The sequence below is a fragment of the Nyctereutes procyonoides genome, unplaced genomic scaffold, assembly GCF_905146905.1.
Source record: "Nyctereutes procyonoides isolate TBG_1078 unplaced genomic scaffold, NYPRO_anot_genome, whole genome shotgun sequence".
Classification (NCBI taxonomy): Eukaryota; Metazoa; Chordata; class Mammalia; order Carnivora; family Canidae; genus Nyctereutes; species Nyctereutes procyonoides.
Window position 1 is genome coordinate 60,197,211 of NW_026575121.1, and position 22,718 is coordinate 60,219,928.

Here is a 22,718-nt window from a genome sequence, read left to right on the forward strand (position 1 = left end):
CTCTGGGCTGTCCCTCCCCAACCCGGGAGCATGGCCCCTCAGCCTGAGACCTTCCCCCTCACACCACTCCCGGGTACTCCCTATGCCCTAGCTAGTCCCACACCCCACATGGCCCCCAAGGACACAGGCCACACACTTTTCCTTGACCTCACCAATGTCCCTCTTGTCCAGACAGAATATTTATCATTTGACCCTTGCAATTTTAGCACTTCGTTGTAGACTGCTTTGCCTTCTCTTATTTTGTATATTCTTGGCACTGCTCATGTGTTACAAGGACTACCTGTCTATTTTTCTGTAGGCCTTTCTGTGCCAGTATTTGGCAGGTGCTGAATACTAACTCACGACAGCACGTCTAAACAGGAATGGTTAGGAACTATTTTGAATGGACTCTGAAATCAACTGTGAATGTTTTGGGGATTATCTATTTTGCTGTGCTGCCCACACTACTGTTTTTGTAACTATAAACAGTGACTGAAGGAAACAATTTTACAAATGAATTAAAGAAATCTTTGTTATACAAATGCTATTTCAAGGGACCCTTTAAGTGCCAGGTTTCCCAGAGCACATTTAATGTAGTGTTTAAACATCCAGTTTAATCAATTCTTTAAAAACAGTAACTGTTTCAGAGAAAACATTCCTTCCCACTACATTTGTATAGGGGAAATACCCTCCATGTTTCATTTTGCCATGTATATGGTCTTTCAGTTCACTGCCTATGCAGTATACAGTTCAGAAAAAACAATAAGTTTCCGACACCTCATTTAATTCCCTGGAGATCAAGGACAAAGAACCGAAGGATTTTATCCCATCCAGTACCCAAGTGAGGAGATGAGAGATAATCTCTACATGTCCTTCTTCACAGAATTAGCAAGAAGTTAAAATTATACGGTCATAAAAAATAAAAATCATGTGACTAACATAAGGTATGTCCTCATAATTAAGTTTTCTACAAAAATGACAATCTCAATTAATGAGAATAGAAAAGAAACAGATAATATAATGTTTAATAAGGAAAAAGAGGAAAATCCATTTTCTTCCAAAATTTGATCTAAAAGTGTATTTTTAATAATAAAATATTCCAGTTAGCTGAAAATGTAACAAGCTGAGACAGAGGCTTGCCCTAGGACTGGAACAGCAAAAGCCAGATGTGCAAGACATCACCTCCCATACAATGTTCCCCAGCACATCCTGCTAATTCATTACCAGCCCTGCTCTCCTTCCCAGAGTAGCCTCCCAGGCGTGCCCTCCAGCTGCCGGAGTGGGCAGGTGACTTGTTAGCCATAGACAGAGATCCATCCTAAATTTTTTAAAAATAAATGTGTAACAAAGTTCTTCTATTGACTGTTTTGACTAGAGCTTTCAAAAATCTAAAATTTAAAAAATATACTGCATAACCACGTGTTTATATACAAGCTATGCCACTTCTAACTGTATGCTCAGTAAATCTGAAATATTGTGAAATAATTAAGGAACTGTGTATATGGAACATGTCCAATCTACCTAATATTCAAGGCACTTATACTCTGAAATAAGAAATACTTTACTATGGTACCTTTTATACTAAGAAAAAAATAATATGCAACATACTCAATATTAACAACGTAGATAATATCAAAGTTTCGGATTTAAATAATAATGTATAGAACAGAATTTTTTGTTTAAAGTAGGCTCCATGCCCAGCAGAGAGCCCCACACAGGGCTTTAACTCAGGACCCTGAGATCATGACCTGAGCCGAAATCAAGAGTTGGACACTTAACTAACTGAACCACCCAAGAGCTCCAGAACAGAATGTTTTAACAAATAAGCATCTACAACTATTCAGGATACAAGTCAAATGAGGAAAAAAAGTAATTTGAATGTGACAAAAAATTAAATAGGAGAGCAGTTCTGCATTCACATACTGGGAGCCCCCATCTCGCAGCAAGCATGCTGCAACAGCACAGCAAGAGCAGGGAGAGGACGCCCTGGAAAGCAAACTGGTGGGGGTGAGGCTCACAACTGGAGAAATTTTAGAGCCAAATTATATTACCTCTTAACAAAGTCTTTTTCCCAATAATCTAAAGAGATGAATGTCCTCCTTCAGATGTAAAATGACTGAAGTCAGCTCAAGGACATTTCCTGGCAAAGGAGTTTACTCTGGTATGATAACAGCATACACCCAGAAGGAAGGGGCTCAGTTAACTGCAGACACAAAGAGCTCCTGGGATTACACCCCTGCCCATCTGGACTGACGTGGACAGAAATAGCACTTTGGTGAGGCGCAGCAAATGCACTACAGATAACCGTACAGCCTCTTCCCGTCCATTTCAATGAACGCTAAGTATATTTGACCTAAACAGTAAAAACGTGACTCCTGTAAAATACACTTTGTGGTTCCTTTCACATTATCCCGAATTAGTAGCTATGGTCTAAGAACAATGGAGCACAACAAGCAATCCGTTTATTAAATACCTGCTGAAACCTAGGATGGAACAAATGGTATTTTTAAGAATCCTTAAAATTATAGACCATCTCAGTGTTCATTAATGATCATCTAAAACACATAGTGATTGTTGCTTCAGTATTCATTCAGTAGGTCTCACCCAGATGTTAAGCAATCGCCTGCCTGCACTAGAAGCTCACTGAGAAGACGGCCAGTTCTACAACATGACAGCTAGCGATGTGAGGAGCCGTGGCTGCTGTCACATCACCCAGCACTGCCTTACCGTTGCAATTGGCCCATCGACGTGGTAGTCCAGGCTGAACACGTCCCACCCGGTATCACCTGGAGAGACCTGGGAGCAAAAACACAAACTGCAGGCCTTCCCACCAGTGCTAGGCTTCCTGCCAAAGGATCCAGCCAGTCCTCAAAGAAAAGGCAGTAAAATAAAGCCCAATTTTTGGGAAAATGCTCAATAGTTCTGAGCATTAGCCACATGAGAACTGCATCTTTTTGCCAACTCCTGTACCCTCAGCACTGAAACAATAGGCACCTAAGAGGTGCTCTACAGATACTGTGGAAAGAATGGCGTATTTTTGAATGAATATGATAAAATCTGTTTCAAATTTGTCACCGTATTTTTATGGCAGAAACTCACTGCCTTATATGTCCCAAATCCTTTAAAAGTCAACATTTTAAAAACCCAACGGGCTCTGCTAATGGTCCTTTATCATAGCTAAGCAAACAGTGTACAGTGTTTCTGATATTCATTCCCCAAAGAAAAGTCATCTTGTATCAAACTGAAATTAAAAACATAGATTTTTGATAAATCTTATTATTTTGATACGTATTATTATTACTTTCTGTTCAGAACGTCCAACAGGTATCATACCTGTGGCTTCTGCAACATTACCATTAACAAGAAGAGTAAGGCTAACTACACAATGTACTGCCAGGCCTGTGGCAAGCACTGCGTGTTCTATGCCCACCTAAGATCACGCAGCAGCAGGCACAACCCCCCATCCACCAGGTAAGACTACATGCACTTAAACAGGGAACACTGATGGGAGGGCTGGCCAGGTAGCTCACTGCCTACACAGGACCAGGACCACAGTACCTCTAGGAGCCTCACGTCCAATCTCTTGAGGATCTCGGGGCTGTCAAACTGGGCATTGGTGGCTCTGACAGCAGTTTCGAGAATTCCAGTCAAGTTGTGTTGATACAAAGTTGTAGCTGGACGGACAAGTTCTGGTCTTAACAGATTTTTAAAAAATAAAATGTTACTTGAATTCTTAATGAGATTTATAAAAACTCAAAATCATAAAGAGTTCAAATTATAAACACTAAAATGAAAAAAAAAAAACAACTACAATATGAGAACAAAAGTTTCACAAAATTAGGGGCACGTGGGTGGCTCAATGGGTCAAGCAACTAGCTTGGCTCAGGTCATGATCTCAGGGTCCTGGGATTGAGTTATGCATCGGGCTCCCTCCTCATTGGGGAGTCTGCTTCTCCCTGTCCCTCAGCTCCTCCCCCAGAGCATGAACAAGCACACGCGCATACATGCACGCACACTCTCTACACGCACGTGCATGCACGCACATACTCTCTCTCAAATAAATAAAATCTTTAAAAAGTTTTACAAAATTGACTGTCAATAGAATTTTGCCAAGTGTTTTGGAAAGTTAAACACTTAAGTCTCAAAAAATTAATTTTGATTCTGCTTCACTTGAAAATACTTACATATGCCACATATGTTAAAAAATAAAGTTTTTAATTGAAGTCTGGCCTGTAGCAACATGAACTATTATATAATCCCCTGCAGAGATCCGATGGGAAGAGAGATCCTCATTAAATCAGAACAATCACACATATGGACATCACGATTCTAAGGGTGACCCACTGCACACCCTTTGGACACTGGACTGTCAGTGCCACAGTATCTCCAAGGCATAGGAAATGAACAAATGAAAGGACTTCTATGTGAGAACTTTATCTCTTCAGATTTCATCTTACCAGGATGTTCTACGAGGATTCAACACATTTTCCTCTAATGCCATTGATTCTTTAAAACAAGAACCCTAAGACTCTTTATCATGCTGAATCTATTTGTATTCATAAAAATGCAAAGTCTTCTTACTTGAGCAAATCCATTAGGTGCCTTATGAAATCCCCCTGGCCAAGAAGCAGGTACCGCCTGACCGCCTGCATGTGGTCCAGGAGGCTGTACTTTCTGTTCAGAACATCCAATAGGTACTTGCTGGTCTCAAAATAGGCCGCATCAATTTTCCCCCGAAATGCGTTCTCCAAATCTGTGAACACATCTGCAGCTGTAAAGAACAAAAGAAGAAGTACACAAACGTCTATAATCTGTATTTTAATAAAGATAAAACTAAAGGCTGTCATGTACAAAAGCCATTGCCAAAACCCACAAATGGCCTCGGAGACAGATATGACAGGCCATGTGTGTGCTCAGGAAGGCGTGAGCCCCAAGCCCCAGAAACTGGAAATGCTGCTGTGTGGCCGTCTGTGCAAGCAGCCTGTGCACTGTGACCAGAAAGAGGAGCCCCAATAGCAGCTGGTCATTTCCAGGTATAAAGGTCAAGTTATCCTTTACAGTGTAATGAACTCAAAACCACACTAAAACATGCTGATGAAAAGTGCAGTATAAGGGAGGTATTCAATGCTGAAATCGCCTACACGTGCCTACATGACACTTTTGAAACCCATCTCAAGAACAAACAGGATGGCACATGTAAAGACTGAGCTCTGTGAATGGCTAGCCTGGCTGAAGGTCTGGTGCTGTCACATGCAGCCACGACATGAAGCTAACCATGGGGGAAGACGTGTGGGGAGATTTTTCAGAGAACGTGGAATAAAAGCAGGCCTAACTCCAAGCAGTAACATAAAAAAGTAAACGTTTCCATAGTTTTATACTGCAAAGAAATAGCACAAGGATATTACACACATACTAGAGCTTTTTCCTGCTAACTTATTATTCTATGGCACAAGACAGTTTATAAAACTAAGTATTTGATTTTATTTAAAAACTATGACAACACTTAACAGTTGGGGCCTATCCTCCACTCTCATTTGTAAAACTGGACTCTACTCTTTGGTCACACTTCCAAATATTCAAAATTTTTCTTTCTTTTTTTTTTCTCAAATATTCAAAACTTTTCAAATGTGAAATACAAATTCAACTTTTCCCCTTGCTTTTGTGTTCCTGTCAGTCTTTCCAGGTTTCCTATCTTTTATCTTTCCAACCATACTCCTAGCCTAAAGGCAAAGAAACCCTTGCCCTGTAGCCCAAAGCCGCAAGGAGCACAAGAGGCTGAGTTGTCATCAACGTAACCAAGGGGAGCAGTCCAGGAACTCAATAGTGGCCATAATCCACCAGGCACGACTGCAGGCCTCACAACGACTTCTGCCTCACTGGCAAAAATCCTTGTCTGCACGTCTCCACAGTGAGCACGGGTACCACACTGTGTGGCCTCAACTAGTTGTCTTCTCTGGGTGATAGGGAAAGGTCAAAATCTGTCAACACAAGTCTCCTGGCTCTCCTTCATTATTCTACCTCGTCAACAGGGGTATTTCCCAAAAATCTGTTCTTGGGTCACATCTCTCTCTATTCTAAGAACTGGGGTCTGTGCATCCCTAGGAAGTATATGCTAAATTGTCTGTGATGAATGCACTTGGAGCAAGGAGGGAGAGGCATCTGACCCCAACAGCTGGAGTATTCACTACACTAAGGGGCCCTGTCCTTAACCAGCATGGTGACGCAGGCACTTCCCAAAGCCCGACAGCTGGCCCTGACCTCGGTCTGGATTTTCAACATAGCTTTTCCAGTACCTTGGAGACCTCATCTAGTGAGTCCTCTCAGATACTAAAAATCAAATTGGGCCAAAATGTACATGAATAGATGCTCAACACCACTCATCATCAGGGAAATGCAAAACAAACTACAGGGAGGTACCACCTCACACCTGTCAGAATGGCCAGAATCAAAAACAGAAGAAACAACAGGTGTTGGTGAGGATGCGGAGAAAGGGATACCCTCATGCACTTTTGGCGGGAATGCAAACTGCTGCAGACCCTCCGGAAAACAGTATGGAAGGTCCTCAAGAAGTTAAATATAAAAAACTACCATATGATCCAGTAATTCCACTACTGGTTTTTTACCCAAAGAAAATAAAAACACTAAAAGATACATGCAGCCTATGTCCACTGCAGCATTAAGTAATCTCCTAAGTATGAGATATGGAAGCAGCCCAAGCGTCTATCTACAGATGAATATGTAAAGGAAATGTGGCATATGCACACAAGAGAATATGATTTAGCCTTAAAAAAAGAAGGCAATTCTGCTGTTTGTGGCAACACAGATGGACCTGGAGAACATTATGGTTAGAGAAATAATGCAGACACAGAAATACTGTCTGGTATCACCTGTCTGTGGAATCTGAAGTTTTCCAACTCAGAGAAGCAGAGGGTCAAGTGGAGGTCGCAGGGGCTGAGGGGAGGCGAGCACCAGCACAGGGTACAAAGTTTGGTGATGCCAGGTGAAAAAGTTCTGGTGTCTAGCATTCACATAGTTGCCTACCACCAACCCTACAGCACTGTACACTTACAGCAATTTATCCATACATCTCATTTAGCACTTATCTTTTACTATTTACTATTCATTATTTCATTTTATTTTCCATGTTTTATCTTCATAGCTAGACTGTAAGCTAATGAAAGGCAGTCATCATCATGTACAATAATTGGTATCATCTTGCCTACACCTGCCACGCTGTGCCATATGCAGCATGAGTCAGAATAAGCACACGAACAGAAACAGCCAAGACCAGAAAGTTGTCCGTGCACAAAACACCATGCAATGATGCGAAAAGTAGGAGAGGACAATGGTGAATGAGGGAACCAGAGAACATCTAGAGCAGGGCAGCACTCTGAATACAATCAACACTTGAGAATTCCTGCTGATTCCTGAATGAGCCTCTGTCATAGGTGCAGCCACCAAGAGCAACAGTTTTCCTTTCTTATCTCAGCAAACTATCGCTGTATCATTTTTTAAAAATAATATAGATTACTAAAAGTAATTTACTATGAATAAAACAGCCACACCTAGTCCAATACTTATTAAGTCCACATAAAAAAGGGAATTCAAAATTTACATAGTAATATTTTATACACATCATACTATATATTAAGGTATTCTGGATAACAATTCAGAAAACGTGTCAGTCCTATTGGACAAAAAAATGCTTCCAGCAATATATATACACAACACCCTCACCACAGCGATCACCATCATACCATCCTGGGGTGAGTCCGCAGACTGGGTCACAGCTATCATCTTCGTAGTGGGCGTCTGGTCATGACAAACCTGGTGCAGGAAATTTATTGATTTTCCTATCAAGAGGACCTAGAAAAGAAAACATCCTAGATTTACTTTTACATAAAAATCATTGATCATTCAACTACCACAAATATTCCTGAGCAACAAACTATTAATTAAAAATTAACAATATCTGGGATAGTATCAAGTGAGTTCTAAAAAGATATTATTAACACACACATATTTATAGGTCAACACATTCAATTAATACACACTTCTATAATGCAATAACATTTTAAGATAAGTTTTGTCACCTGATGCAGGCACATACAGGTAGATACAGATTAAAATATCAAAACCACGAATCTCCCTTCTGGCCTTACCTTCCTGGACTGATCCATTGTAATAAAGGAAGGGATCATCGATTTCCGTAAGGTGTACTTGTCCTGCCATAGCCGGTCTGTTTTAACTGCTGGATCTGAGGCTACAAAGAACTGAGAAAAGAGACATAGCAACATCAGAATGTGACACGGCAGACTATCCACTAACGGCAACATGGAAGAAGCCATTCTGAAAGCCAAGCTCTTGAGATAACAGGAGACTGAGCCTTTATACAGCGAAACTTGTCTTAGAAAGCATTTTAGCTACATCACTCTCTAAATCATTAGATGTCCCAGGCTTTTTAAGTGGAAGTATAATGAAACAGGCTTTTTCCTGAAGATTTACGATCCTCAAGAGGATTATCTGTTGTAACCTCTGATAACTATGAGGGTCTGGGTGTGAGGGCCGCTGCCCAGAGGTCCATGTGCGAGTCTGGAACACAGCAGGGCCAACACTGCCATACCCTGCTCGTGGACTGCTGGCTACAGGCTAATGTGAACAGACAGGCAGGCAGGCAGGCAGCACCAGTCTACCAAGCAGCACTGCCATTAAGTGACCTTTCTGAGAAGCACCTTTGCTCAGAAGCTTCTTCCCCATTCACAGTGCTCAACACCTTTGCTGACCCCACCAACCAGCTTGCCTCCTGACAACAGAAAGGGCACGGAGAGTGGGGGGGGGGGGTAAAATAGAGCTAAATTGCTACTGATTCTAGCCCATCTCCTACCACAATAAGGGCACCACTCTCAGTTTTCAGTGATGTCCTAATACACTAGTGCTTTTAGCTCTATAACCAATTTCTAACAGCCGCTGAGTCAAAGCAATTCTTAATCCTTACAGATGTGCCAGCCTTCCTTTCCATACAGTGGTGTCCAGACACTCCCACAAGTGGGATGTGCCATTCTAGATTTTGCCCATCAGCTGGTGAAAGCATGGCTGCTTGTACTGTTATTATTCTGACAAAGGAAGTTGGGGCTGTTTTCGTCATATGGGTGGTTATTTGCTTTTATTCTCCTGTAAACTGTCTTTCATCTCCTCAACCTATGTTTCTACTGACTTTGTCCTTTTCTCATCAATATTTGAAAACTGTTATATTAGGGATCATGACCATTTGTGAGGCAAGTATTACAAAGTTTTGTAAGTTAATCATTTACCAACATCTACAGTATGTTTCATGTTTTTGCTTTGCTCCATTTTTGTTGTGTAGGTAAACATCATCCTGTGTGGCTTCTGAGTTTCTTGTCTTCCTAGGTTACACAGATATCCAACATAATTTTCTTCCAGCATTCCTGCCATGTTATTTTCATAGCTCAGGTCCCTCATCCCTCTAGGATTTACCTTGGACATGATGTAGGGTCTAGGTTTCTTTCTGAATGGCATTCGTCTAGTGGTTGAGCCAGCTAGCACCTTCTTCTGAACGCACTGTCTTTCCCTCTGAGCTAGGACGCCTCATCAGAAACTCTCGCTGTCATTAATTTTATGAATAGATTAAAAGGGAAGAAAGTTGACCAGGTCGAGAGAGGCTGAGGGATTTGGTAACATCTTTATTTCCCAGCTTCCAATGTGTTCTATCATCATGAACATGGAGTTATATGCATCTGTGTTCCAGTCCATACACTTATTATCCTTATTGGCACTCCAGGTTTCCCATTCTGGGATGACAGGAGCCTCTTCAAGCTAGCTGCAAAGTCCTTTAGCCTTGACCTTTAGTCTTCCTTGCTTCTGGTATGGAAGATGCTCTAGGCTCATCTTCCTTCTCCCCTAGACCAAGAATCGGCCACTCACCCAAGGAGCCCTAGTTCATTTTAGGGAGAAATGGCATTTGAACCAGAACCTCAGTAGTTGGTACTGTCTTAAGTTAGAAGCTGAATGGTCTGAGACTCAGCACTGACCATGTGACCAATAGCACTCAGCTCCCTAGCAAGACTGTAAAATCCACTGAAGTCATAACATACCTAAAGTCCCTCTTTGGTCATTCTTACATAAGTTCCAAATCACCAGGTGAACAACATACAACCCTCAGGAAAGTATATCCTCAGAGACAATGTATTTAAAGAATTTTAAAATATTTGTAGTAATTATATAACAATATAAAATTAATGGTTTCCTAGCAAAACATAACCAAAATTTACCCAAGGAGAGAGAACTTGAAATCAGAAATGTAAAATGCCTACTTCACTTTAAAACAAACAAACAAACAAAAAAAGACATTGTTACATTGAAGTATTCTAGACCACAGAAAAATATACAGATTGCTTGAGTTTATTTTATGGATCTCTGTAACACTAGCACAACCTTATAAAAATAATACTCAAAACGGGTGCCTGGGTGGCTCAGTAGGTTAAGTGGCTGACTTGATTTCAACTCAGGTCACGATCTCAGGGTCCTGGGATTGAGCCCTGCATCAGGCTCCAGGCTCAGTGTGGAGTCTCCTTGAGGATTCTCTCTCTTTCCCGCTGCCCTTTCCCCTACTCTCTCCCTCTCAAATAAACAAATCTAAAATAATAGGGATCCCTGGGTGGGACAGTGGTTTGGTGCCTGCCTTTGGCCCAGGGCGCGATCCTGGAGACCCGGGATCGAATCCCATGTCGGGCTCCCGGTGCATGAAGCCTGCTTCTCCCTCTGCCTGTGTCTCTGCCTCTCTCTCTCTCTCTCTCTCTCTCTGTGACTATCATAAATAAATAAAAATTTAAAAAATAATAATAATAAAAAATAAAATAATAATAGTAATACCCAAAATGGAAACTACAAGCCAGTTTCATTTGTGAATATAAATGAAAAAATTATGAATATTATCCTTGCATTACTGGAGTAATATATTTTTGGCCAGGGTACATTACACTTTCCAATACACTACTAAAGACAAAGGAATATATAACAAATTATAAAATAGTATCACGTAGTCATTAAACTAAAGTTCATTCTTAACTATCACAAACTGAGAACTTAATGGGAAAAAAAAACAAAACAGATCTTGTTCCCAGGGGAAAAAAAAAGAATATATCCACAAAATACACTTTTATGTGCTATACAGCAGTTTCAGAGATCATGCTTTATAAAGCCTTGGTACAGAAGAATAAAATTTAATAGCACGGAATTTTCATTATTAAAAAAAAAACACAAGACCTTATTTGGTTAAAGCAGGAATGCAAAATCAAATGCTTCAGAAATATTTTCAATGAAGGCTGGAAAGGTTTTTCTCATTGTTTACTTTAAATTTTAAAAAAAGTTAAAGGGTTACAAAATTCCAAGTATACACAGTGAAATGGACACAGAGAAATACAGAAAATATATTAACAGGTTATCTATTCATGATGAAATTACTAATAAACTTTTTCTGTTAACAGGCTCAAAAATTTTCAATTAGTATTTTTAAATCAGAAAAAAATACTATCCAAAAGAACTAAGTAATTCAAGCCAATGAGTGAACATATGGTGACAGTAAAAAAAAAAAACTTTTCAGTAAGATCACTTTCCCAAGGCAATCAAAGAAAAAAGATATTTTCTTCTGTTCATGGAAATCTACTCCCAAGGATAAATATTTAAGGAAACAAAGATTTTAATGATGTTAACGTCTTATATTCAATCCTTGTTAAGTCAGGGCTAGATGATATCAATTACAGTCAATCTCCTTTGTAAGTAGATATTTGAATAAATGCCAATATCTTATGGCCATGAAGATAAGAGCACTATCTGTATTTTCAATGCAAATTTCTTATTTTTAGATATAAATTGAAATTACAAAAGTATTTATTGATTTTTATATTTTAGATTTTTAAATTTATATTCCCTAATTTTAAACACATAACTAGTGACTGCTTTGAGGAATAACCGGTCCTACTATAATGAAGCTATTATCACTTTGTAAGATATACTTCAATTATCGCTGACAGAAAATTTAAAAAATGTTATAAGCCCACCATGAGTAACCTGAAAGGTCACCCAATCATCACGCTATGATTGCTCTGTGGCCTACCATTCAACATCAGATGAATTGCATATGAATTGTATTTACCAGTTATTCACTTAAAGAGAAGAGCTAGTTTCTACAAAAAAAAAAAAAAAAAAAAAAACACTAATTTACCCTGATAGAGCGCAGTCAGGTTTTTATCAGTTTTTATCAGTAAGAGCGATAAGACAATTTATTTTAAAAGAAAAAAACTCAGACAATTCAGTCTTTAGAAATTATAAAAGCATCACTTCATCTGAGGGCAAAGTTGCGTGCAATCACTCTCCCAGCAAACACCGAGAGGAATAGGTACACCCTAGCATTTAATTAATCCTCTGAAAAATATATAGTTATAGAGGAAAAAACCAAGGCCAGAACATAATTGCTTTTATTTCATTGATGCATTTTCCACTCAAGGTTCTTTGATTTTCACCATGGGTCAAACACAGAAAAAACAGAAAAAAAGTGACATAATTGTACCATGATTTCTCATTAACTGTTGGACAAATGCCAAGCCTCCCTACTAAAAACAGAAATGAGGAGGATAATTTTCGGAGCAAGCAGCTTAGTTTCTAAGAAACAGATCCATTATTACACACAGACCCCAACTCCCAACTGTCAACAGGCTGGCACCTCCCCAGAGTTCCCACTTCTGCCACACCCAGAGCAGCTAAGGTGGTTCCAGACCCAAGGCGGGGAGACCGGAGGTGGTAAGACCCGAGGCAGGGAAAGATAACATCCAAGGCAAATGAACGAACCAGTGTGTCAGGGGTGGGGCACAGAAGTGACAAAACAGTAAGATATTCTATATGGTAAACTTATAAATTCAGTAATTCTTAGCAAAGTTATAAAAGAAACAGAATAACAAGAGTGCCAATGCACCCACAGATATTCCCTAAAGCAGTCACTGCATTAATCTCTTGTTCATTCACTGACCTTCTAAGCCAAGGGTGTAGATTTTTAGAATCTTTTTAGAGCATCTAAGTAAACATTTAAGTAAGTTCGAAAATTTCCAAATTCTGCAAAGACCTTCCTTTTTATCTGTCCATCTTTTCTTGCTCCTCATTGAAGCCCCTCACCCTTTGACAAGAATTATCCAAAGGCAAAAAATAAAAATCAAGTAAATTAACACCAACTCCGTTATTCTTACCTTAAACTGGCATAATTTGCTCACCTCAGTCACTGGGGAGAAAACCCATGGGGAGCTCCTGAAGGCCTAACGGATAGTTTCTCTAGGTGGCAGTAGTAAAACACCAAATGTTTTCATTCATACTGCTTTGTAATAGCCAAAAATAATTAGAAACGTTTCCCCAAATATTGAAAGTACTTTCTAATCATTTACAATATCCGTAAATTCTTAGAGTGCTCTATTTTTGCCCACCTTTGCACTTCCTAACAAAAGATAAACAATGTTAAGCTGGATATACCGGTTCTTGCTGGTTGGGCTAAAGGGTCCCATATTTTTTTTTTTTTAATTTTAAGGGGTCCCATATTTTTACAACAATTCACAGTAAAATACCAACTAGAAGACCTAGAGACCACTTTTAATGATTCCATACCAGAAACCGCAAAGCTCAGAGGCCACCTATAAGTTTTTCTTTCAGGTAAAAAGAAACTCATTCTTGGGCTGTAGAACAGCCAAACCCAGGGCAGCTAGGGCAGGACACTGACTGACCACTGCTCAGCAGCAGAGAGAGAGAACCCTTTCCAGAGAGCTTCCTGGAAGGACAAAACTAGACTGTACATGGCACAAGCTCTGAATAGCCAGCAGCAAAGAGACTAAGATCTCCTGCTCTTAGCAAGAGCCTAAAGCAAGAAAGTCAGCAAGGAGTAGACAGCTAGGTCAGGGGATCCCTGGGTGGCGCAGCGGTTTAGCGCCTGCCTTTGGCCCAGGGCGCGATCCTGGAGACCCGGGATTGAATCCCACGTCGGGCTCCCGGTGCATGGAGCCTGCTTCTCCCTCTGCCTGTGTCTCTGCCTCTCTGTGTGTGTGTGTGTGACTATCATAAAAAAAAAAAAAACAAAACAAAACAAAAAAACAGCTAGGTCAGAGAAGGAAAGTCCAAGAGCTCCAATAGGACAGGCAAGGGCAGAAAAGGTTCCCAGTCCCACAGCCAACTGGCATTCCACCAAGCCCAAAGCAGGAGAACTGAAGCCTGATGTACAGGTTCACGTTTGTGTTAACTCCACAAGAAATGAGCTCCCACCCACAGGCTCAGGGCCAGTTCAAAACTTTTCCTGGAGGTTTTGCTCTAAGGGTTCTCGAGCTGGGGTTCCTGAACACAGAATGCAGAAAGGGAAGGGAATTCCACTTTTATTGGTACTAACTTCTATCTGGAATTTAGCTTGTCCTCCCATTATAAGTGCAAAGAACAAACAACAGTACCATGACCATCACCAGAAGAAATCATATACTCTCATCACCTGTTAAAAGCTGGTACACAGACCTGAATGTCACTCATCTTTCTTACTGAATGCTAATAAAACATACACCTATTACCGTATCACTAATTTAATACTAAGTGTCCAACTGTGGTTTCAATTCACATTTCCCTGATAACTAATGTTTCGATTCTTTTCCTGTACTTACTTAAGGCCAAATTCCAGATGTCCTTTGGAAAAATCTCTGCTTTGGACATTGTCTTTTTCTCAATTGGGGTATTTATCTTTTTGCTCAAGTCATGACGGTTCTTTATATATTCTGGATACTAGACCCTTCCCACATATATAATTTGCAAATATTTTCTCCCATTCTATGGGTTATTTTACTTTCTCAATAACGTCCTTCAACGTATATAAGTTTTTAATTCTGATGAAATCCAATTTATCTTTTTTTGTTGATTAAGCTTTTGGTGACATATCTAAGAAACCACTGCCTAATCCACAAATATTTACACCTATGTTAATTTCTATAAATATTACAGCTTTAGGTGTGATATCAATTTTGAGTTACTTTTTATATATGGTATGCAACTAAAGCCCAAATTCATTGTTTTGTGTGTAGATATCCAGCTGTCCCGGCACCACCTAATGAAGACTATTCTTTCTTCAATGACTGGTCTTGGAACACCTGTTAAAAATCAACTGAACAAAAATGAACACATTCATTTCCAGACTCTCAATTCTACTCCCTTACTGGCTGTCTATACTCATGGCAGCCAGTACCACACCTCTGAATGCTCTGCATTATAATATGTTATGAAATTAGGATGTGTAAGTCTTCCAACTTTGTTCTTTTTTTCAAGACTGTGTGGTTTGCACTGCTATATAACTTTGAAGACCAGCTTTCCCATTTCTGAAAAAAAAAAAAAAAAGGCCACTGGAATTTTGATAAGAGATTACTTCAATCTGAAATCATTTTGGGAACTGCTGCCATCTTAAAAGTATTACATCTTCTAATCCATGAACATGTGGTGCCATTCCATTTATTTAGGTCTGCTTTCATTTCTTTCAACAGTTTTATGGATTTTCAGTGTGCAATTCTTCCACCCCCTTCAAGTTCTCCCTAGGTGTATGATTAGTTTTAACCCTAGCATACATAGTACTGTTTTCTTAACTTTATTTTTGGATTGTTAATTTCAAGTATATAAAGATGTGACTGATTTTTGTGTGTGGCTCTTTTATACAGCTAATCTGGAAAACTTATTAGGTATATATATTGTGAACATTTCAGTTTTCTATATATAAAATTAGGTCACCTATGACAATTTTTCTTCCTTTCCAATATGAGTATTTTTGTTTCCTAACTGCTCTCCTGTCTAACTGCCTCAACTAGAGCCTCCAGTGTGATGCTGAGTAGAGGTAGGGAAAATGGAACTCCTGCCTTGCCCCTGATCTTGGGGACAGAGCATACATCTTTTCACCAACATGATATCATCCATTAGGGTTTCACAGATGTCTGTGATCAGGTGCAGAAGTTCCTTTCTATTCTTAGTCTGAGTGTCAAATTTCATCAAATGCTTTTTCTGCATCAATTGGGTTGTTTTTCCTCACTTTGTTAGTGTGATGTATTACATTGATTTTTAATTACATTGAACCTTCAATCCTGGGATAAGTCTCACTTGGTTATGGTGTACAATCTTTACCTTATAGTCTATTTTAGTACTTTGTGAGGACTTCTGCATCTATATCCATAAAGCATACTGGTCTGTAGTTTTCTTGGGTTGTCTTTTTCTGGCTTGGTCAGAGTAATACTGGCATCACAAAATGAGTTAATAAATGTTCTTTCCTCCATTTTCTGTTAGAATTTGAGAAGAATTAGTGACAACTTTTTATATAGGTGATAGAATTCACCAGTGAAGCCATCTAGTCCTGGGCTTTTCTTTACTGGAAAATTTTTGAGATTAAGGACTTTATCTTCTTACTTGCTACATATCTATTCAGATTTAATATTTCTCCAGGACTTGGTGTTGATGGTCTGTGTTTCTAGGAGCTCTCAGGTTTTATTATCTGGAAATGACTTCATTTCTCCACTCTTTCTGAGATGGCGTTTACGGGATAAAAAATTCCTGAATGACAGTTTTTCCTTTCGGCATTTTGAACGTGGCATCCTACTGCCTACTGGCCTTCATGGTTTCTGAGGTGAGATCAGCTGTTCTAACCAAGGACCTTTTCCATGAGTTGTTCTTGAGTGAAACTTCTAAGGTTCTCTGTCTTTCCACAGCTTGATTACAAAGTGAACTCTTGTGGGCCTCACTGAGTTTTCCTACTTCAAGCTCCTCAGACCAGATAACCTGTTATCCTACCTGCAAGGCATTTATTTTCTTCTTCCTGCTCAAATCTGTTGAGCCACTAGCGAATTTTTTTTCTTTTAACTGAAAGTTACTATACTTTTCAACTCCAGTATTTCTTCTCTGAGTCCTTTTTACAATTTCTGTTTATTCACATTTTGTGCTTTCTTTGATTACAGAACAGAGCATTTCCTTATACAAGTATTTAAGTCAACTACTTTTAAAAGAGTGGTTATAAAGCTCATATATAGCTACTTACCATTAACCAGACACTTGAAGAAATATGATTTTACAACTAAGTTATAACTAATTACACAGCTGAGGGAAAATCAGGCAGGAACTGAAGAGACGAAAATATCCAAATTTTAATGGTGTAAGGGTCAGAACACAATTGTGTAAACTACCAAATGCGTTTGGTAAATATAATATTTAAAGAGAACCTTCCCAAAATTAAAGCCTTAAATGAACATTTATAAATGCATGGTTCAAGAGAAAACAGAGAAGTCGAAGACGACCATAAGTAAGAGAAAGACCAGTGGGTATTCAAATTTTATCTAGTGCTCTTCTTATATTAATTAATAGCAAATAATGTATTGCATACTTACTATTTGCCTGACTCAACCCTCAGGCATACACACAATCCCATGAGATCGGCACTACTACTGTACATACAGAAAAGATGTGGAAGGTTAGGCTTGGAGAGAATAAAATACTCGCCCGGAGACACAGCCAACAGAAACTGAAGCCAACAGTCAAACCTGAGTCATCAGATTCCAGAACCTGAGCCCTTAAGCTCCACCCAACAGCTATAAAGCAGCTGAGTTCTAACAAGACCCATCAACGGGAGGTATAAGCCCTCTGGCATCACAGTACTAAACATGGAAAGCCCAGGGCACAGAACGTAATAAACTTTATGTCAAGAAGGATTAATTTTATTTTTCTTTAAGATTTTATTTATTTATTCATGAGAGACAGAGAGAGAGAGAGGCAGAGACATAGAGGTAGAAGCTGGCTCCATGCAGGGAGCCTGATGTGGGACTCGATCCCAGGATTCTGGGATCACGCCCTGAGCCAAAGGCAGATGGTCAACCACTGAGTCACCCAGGTGTCCCAAGAAGGATTAATTTTAGCTCTCTCAGTCAAAATGCATTTTTGAGAAATCCCACCAGCAAAGCTAGTGAAGCAAACAAGCTCATTTGAGGTATAAAGAACTGGCTGAGGAAAGTAACTAGCAAATAAAAAATTTACAAATCCTGAGATCCTAAGGCCTTCTGTAACCTCAGACCCCCAACAGGAATACAATACAAAACCTTAAAAAAAAAAAAAAAAAAAAAAAAAAAAGATAAATCTGTACTACTAACATTGTAGTAAGGTAGTCTGAGAAGTATTATCTATAGTCCTTCTGACTTTTCTAGAAGTCTGAAATTATACAGAAAGAAAAATATTTAAGAAAAACTTTACCAATGAGGCAAGATCTGAGATCAGTTTAAGTGATCCTCTGAATTACTAATCCTAATATTGTATTCAATAGACAAGAATGCCTATGTAGTATTTTTTTAAGTAAATAAAACCTTCAGTTTGCCTTACACATATCTAATGCACAAGAGTTCTTCAATATGAGTATCCCAAATGTAATCTATTCCAGTCTTAAAGAGTTTGCTTTTGTCTTACCTCAGTAAATCAATGTTCAAAAATAGTAAAGATAACAGCCCAGAGGAAAATCAATTTGAAGTCTGTTTCTGATTCTATCTACATTTACCATTGATTCTCTGATACCACAATTAGTATCAACAAAATAAATGAATAAATAAGCCCAAATCACACACAAGGCAATCAATAAAGAATTGGTGGTACTTTTAAGGACCTCTTTAAAAACACAGATGCATACAATGGATTAGTGGTATAATTAAAGACTACTTGAAAAATCTCATTGCTAGAAAATGCAAACTAATCTCAAGACAAAAGACAAAAATATTACAATTTAGAATTTAGGTGCTAAATTTTAAAAAGATAATTAGCTGGTTTGTGGCTCTATTAGTTGGTAGACCAGCTGGTCTCAGTCAGGACACTGAGTAATTACTGAGAAAGTAGAATGTTCCTTGTTTAATGTTATGCTCACCATACGATAGGAGGATCTTGAAAGAAGCATGAGCCACAACTTAGCTTTTTAAAATAATCAGGCTAAAATATCACAAAAACTATGTATGTTCCTCTCAACAACAGGAGGTGTAATGAGCTTAGTGATAAGGAATAATACCAGTGAAACCTAAGAGATACAAGTCTAAATAATGTATGCAAACCTTAAGAAAACAAAGCAAAACAAATTAAAATCTTGACAGAAGGCAATTTTTATAAAATGCATACAAAAACTAAAATAATAAAATAATCTAAAATGCTAGAGATTACGTGGATAGCAGGGCAGAACCTGGGGTAGGTGCAAAATTCCTCATCTAAAAGACAGGAGTGGATTAAAGAAATTGGTTTATTCCTGACATTGGCATTTAGAAAAATACAGGTTAAAATAGGTTCTGAAAAACTTCAAAGTGACCATTAGTAAAATGAAAGCAGAATAGGTTTCAAAGCTTTCAGCTCATGTTTTTTTTTAAAAAGATAGCTTATTTAGCTAAAGAAACACAGAGCATAGAGGCCCCTGGGTGGCTAAATGGTTGAGGGTCGGCCCTTGGCTCAGATCATGATCCCAGAGTCCTGGGATCGAGTTCCACATCGGACTCTCTGCAGAGAGCCTGCCTATGTGTCTGTCTCTGCAGAGAGCCTCCCTCTGCCTATGTGTCTGTCTCTGTGTCTCTCATGAATAAATATATAAAATCTAAAAAAAAAAAGGAAATAAACAGCATATAAAAACCTTTCTTCTTAATCTATAACTTCACTGGGACGCCTGGGTGGCTTAGTGTCCGGGGACCAAGTGCTGCGTCAGACTCCCTACAGGGAGCCAGCTTCTCCCTCTGCCTATGTCTCTGCCTCTCTCTCTCTGTCTCTCATGGATAAATAAAATCTTAAAAAAAAAAAAAAAAATCTGTAACTTGTGTGACCCCTATAAATATTTTTAAAAACTTTTGACAGACCTGACAAGTAGATTCTAAATTCACATCTATGTAGAAATGTGCAAAAACAGCATGGAAAATTATGGAAAAAGCCCCTACCAGATATCAAACTGTAAAGCTATGGTTACTTAATATTGATGAATAGCAAACAAAAACATTAAACTCAGAAAAAGGGAGTCCAGAAACAGACTCAGGTGCACGTGGGAATGTGGTATATGGTAACCATGGCAAAACTAATATTGGGGGAGGGGCAACAATCGAATCTGTGACTCTGCACTACTCTCACTTTTCTCTAAGTCTGAAATAATGTAAAAATAAACAGTGAAAAGAAAAATAATTTAAAAAATGCAATCACAGATGCATGATAACCAAATGTATAAAATCATCCCATGATTCAAGTCTAGAAAGACAGACAAACCCACCAGAAAAATGGGCAAAGCATAGGCACAGCAATTAGTAGAATAAAAATAACTGATAAACATGAAAAGCTGGTCAAATTCAGTAGGAACCAGTAAACCACAATACAGGAGTAAAAACCCTTCCTAGAATTCTGGTAGGAGTGCTACCTTCCTAGAACTCCGGTAGGAGTGCTACCCAGGTGGAGCAGAAACCTCAGAGGGCTGACTGAAGGGTGCTGGAAAGGGTAGGACCAAAATGGAAAGGCTACATTCCCCAAGAGCAAGCAATCCCGTCTCCCAGGACTGACCCTGGAGAAACTCACCAATGTGCACAGGCAGGTACAGAAAAGGATGTTTTTTTTTGATGATGTTCAAAAGGTCTACACCTACAAAGACCATAACCTCTGTCAGCAGAAGAGATGCTACAAAAAGTGGGGTGTCTACATCTATCACGTGCAGTAACAAAGGACAACCATAACGCCATGGAGGAACTACCAGACACAATGAGCCACCTGCACCTGTAGGTGCCACCCGGTCCTTCAAAAGCTCCCCCAACACTTGACGGGATGAGCACTGGGTGTTATTCTGTATGTTGGTAAATTGAACACCAATAAAAATTAATTTATAAAAAAAAAAAAATAAAAAAAATAAAAAAAAAAAATAAAAAAGCTCCCCCAAAGCCATCCTCTGCGGTTAGCTCTGCTGCCATGCATATTTTAAAAGCCACTGATTCCAGCACAACTGGTCTATCAGAAACCACGTGAGCACAACATGAATTTCATGACGGCTTCCATCAAGTTCATCCATCAGAAAGTAAGTGAGAGGAGGAAGCCATGATAGGAGAGCACAAATCACCAACACCAGCCGCCTCCCGCCATGGCCACAAGCTCCCATCAGGGCTTCTTCAAGGTAAAAGCCATATTTGCTCCAGAATGCAAGGAGTGCTTAACCATTTAACATGTGTCAACAGTGCTTGAGCTTCTGTGAAGTTCAGGGTCAGAGGACCTGTGGTCTTAACTGTAGGACTGAAAACACACATGCTGCCTTCCAGCAGAACTCACTGTATTTCAATAGGCAAATGGCATATTACACAGTAACTTCACTGAAACAGTTGGCACCTTAGTAAGTCCAAGTGAGTTTAGCTTAGGTGGTAACCTTGAGAAGCCACAGAATGCAATGCTGCCTCATGAGGTTAGGAGGACAAACTGGGAGCCCTGGCCCTAGCTTTGCCATAAACCTGGGCAGGAGTTTCCCACCATTAAAACCAGGATAATAATGTTCCACTGAGCACATACAGCTATACTGCTCAGCAGTACATGGCTTTCAAAGCTCTGGACAAATACGCATCGTTGAGTGAAGGGGAAACAGCTGTCCTGGGGCCCATGCCCCCCCCCGCCCCCACCCCCAGCCCACCCCCCTCGAGCCAGGTGTGAGGCTGGAATGGCATTCCTTACTTCATGGTACGTGTCCTCGAGCTCCCCATCATAGATCCAGCGGTACAGGAAACTCAGCACGGGGTGTGACACCAAGCTGAGGATGTGCTGCACCAGCGACCTCACATATGGGTCCCCCGTCTTCGTGTATGCGTGCACGGCAGAGGCCAGCTCACCCCCCTTCCTTCCTGTGGAACACACATGGACAACAGGCAAGTTACTCTCCCGGGACAAACCGTTCACAGCACACAAACCAAAATACCCAAAGAATCAAGATGCAGTACATCAGTGTCCTGGCTATCACTCTGGTCATAGAAGTGGCAGTGAGCCTGTCACAGAACCAAAAGAGCAAGGGATGGCTCCCAAGTCATCACACATGCACCTGCCTCCCCAGGGCCGCTCCTGAGCTTTTTGGCAGCAAAATTCTGGTTTGCTCTTCAAGCTACAGCATGATTTTCACCTTTCCTGACTGAAACACGTGTTAAAATTCACACTAGATACTGCACTCCAAGATACAAAAGAATACTCCTAAAACATAAAAGTTCTACAAGAATACTTGTATTTTACTGCTGTCTGTTTCCTTCCGGTTTTCTGTGGATGTCGTGCTAGTCTCCACCCACTAAACCGCAGCGGCTGAAACTTACCGACTGAAACACCCTGCTTTATGTCCACAGTGCCCAGTATCCTGGGAGCACAGCTCAGTACAGAGTAATGGCAGTGACAAAAATCAGGTCCATAAGCACATGAAATGTTTATGTTAAGAATGATTTTCCTAAATCACTGAAAGAAGTTAGGGAAGGACTGATGTGGTCTGATGGAGGGGCACAGATGTCAGGCAGCCAAAGGAGCAGGAGGCCCAGGACTGGAGGAGCTAAGTGAGCCCTGGAAGGGGAAAACAGAGGAGTCTGGTAGGATCCCACGGGTGGGGGGCGTGGGGGGGTGGGGAGTGTCCGGCCTCGGAGAGAATGACACGCTCATGCACTGTCCTCCAAGGCTTTCTCTTTGAGGGA

General features: G+C 39.9%; 1 protein-coding gene across 1 annotated transcript in view; it reads right to left on the bottom strand.

Moving 5' to 3' along the window:
• Window positions 1-22,718, bottom strand: part of TUBGCP3 (tubulin gamma complex associated protein 3) — a 77,644-nt gene that overhangs the window by 27,483 nt on the left and 27,443 nt on the right. Inside the window, exons 11-16 of the mRNA XM_055335837.1 lie at window positions 21,730-21,896; window positions 8,142-8,252; window positions 7,737-7,845; window positions 4,561-4,750; window positions 3,538-3,673; window positions 2,707-2,775 (exon numbers count right to left, since the gene is read on the bottom strand). Coding sequence (XP_055191812.1) covers window positions 2,707-2,775; window positions 3,538-3,673; window positions 4,561-4,750; window positions 7,737-7,845; window positions 8,142-8,252; window positions 21,730-21,896 — 782 coding nt within the window. The remainder of the gene's footprint in view (window positions 1-2,706; window positions 2,776-3,537; window positions 3,674-4,560; window positions 4,751-7,736; window positions 7,846-8,141; window positions 8,253-21,729; window positions 21,897-22,718) is intronic.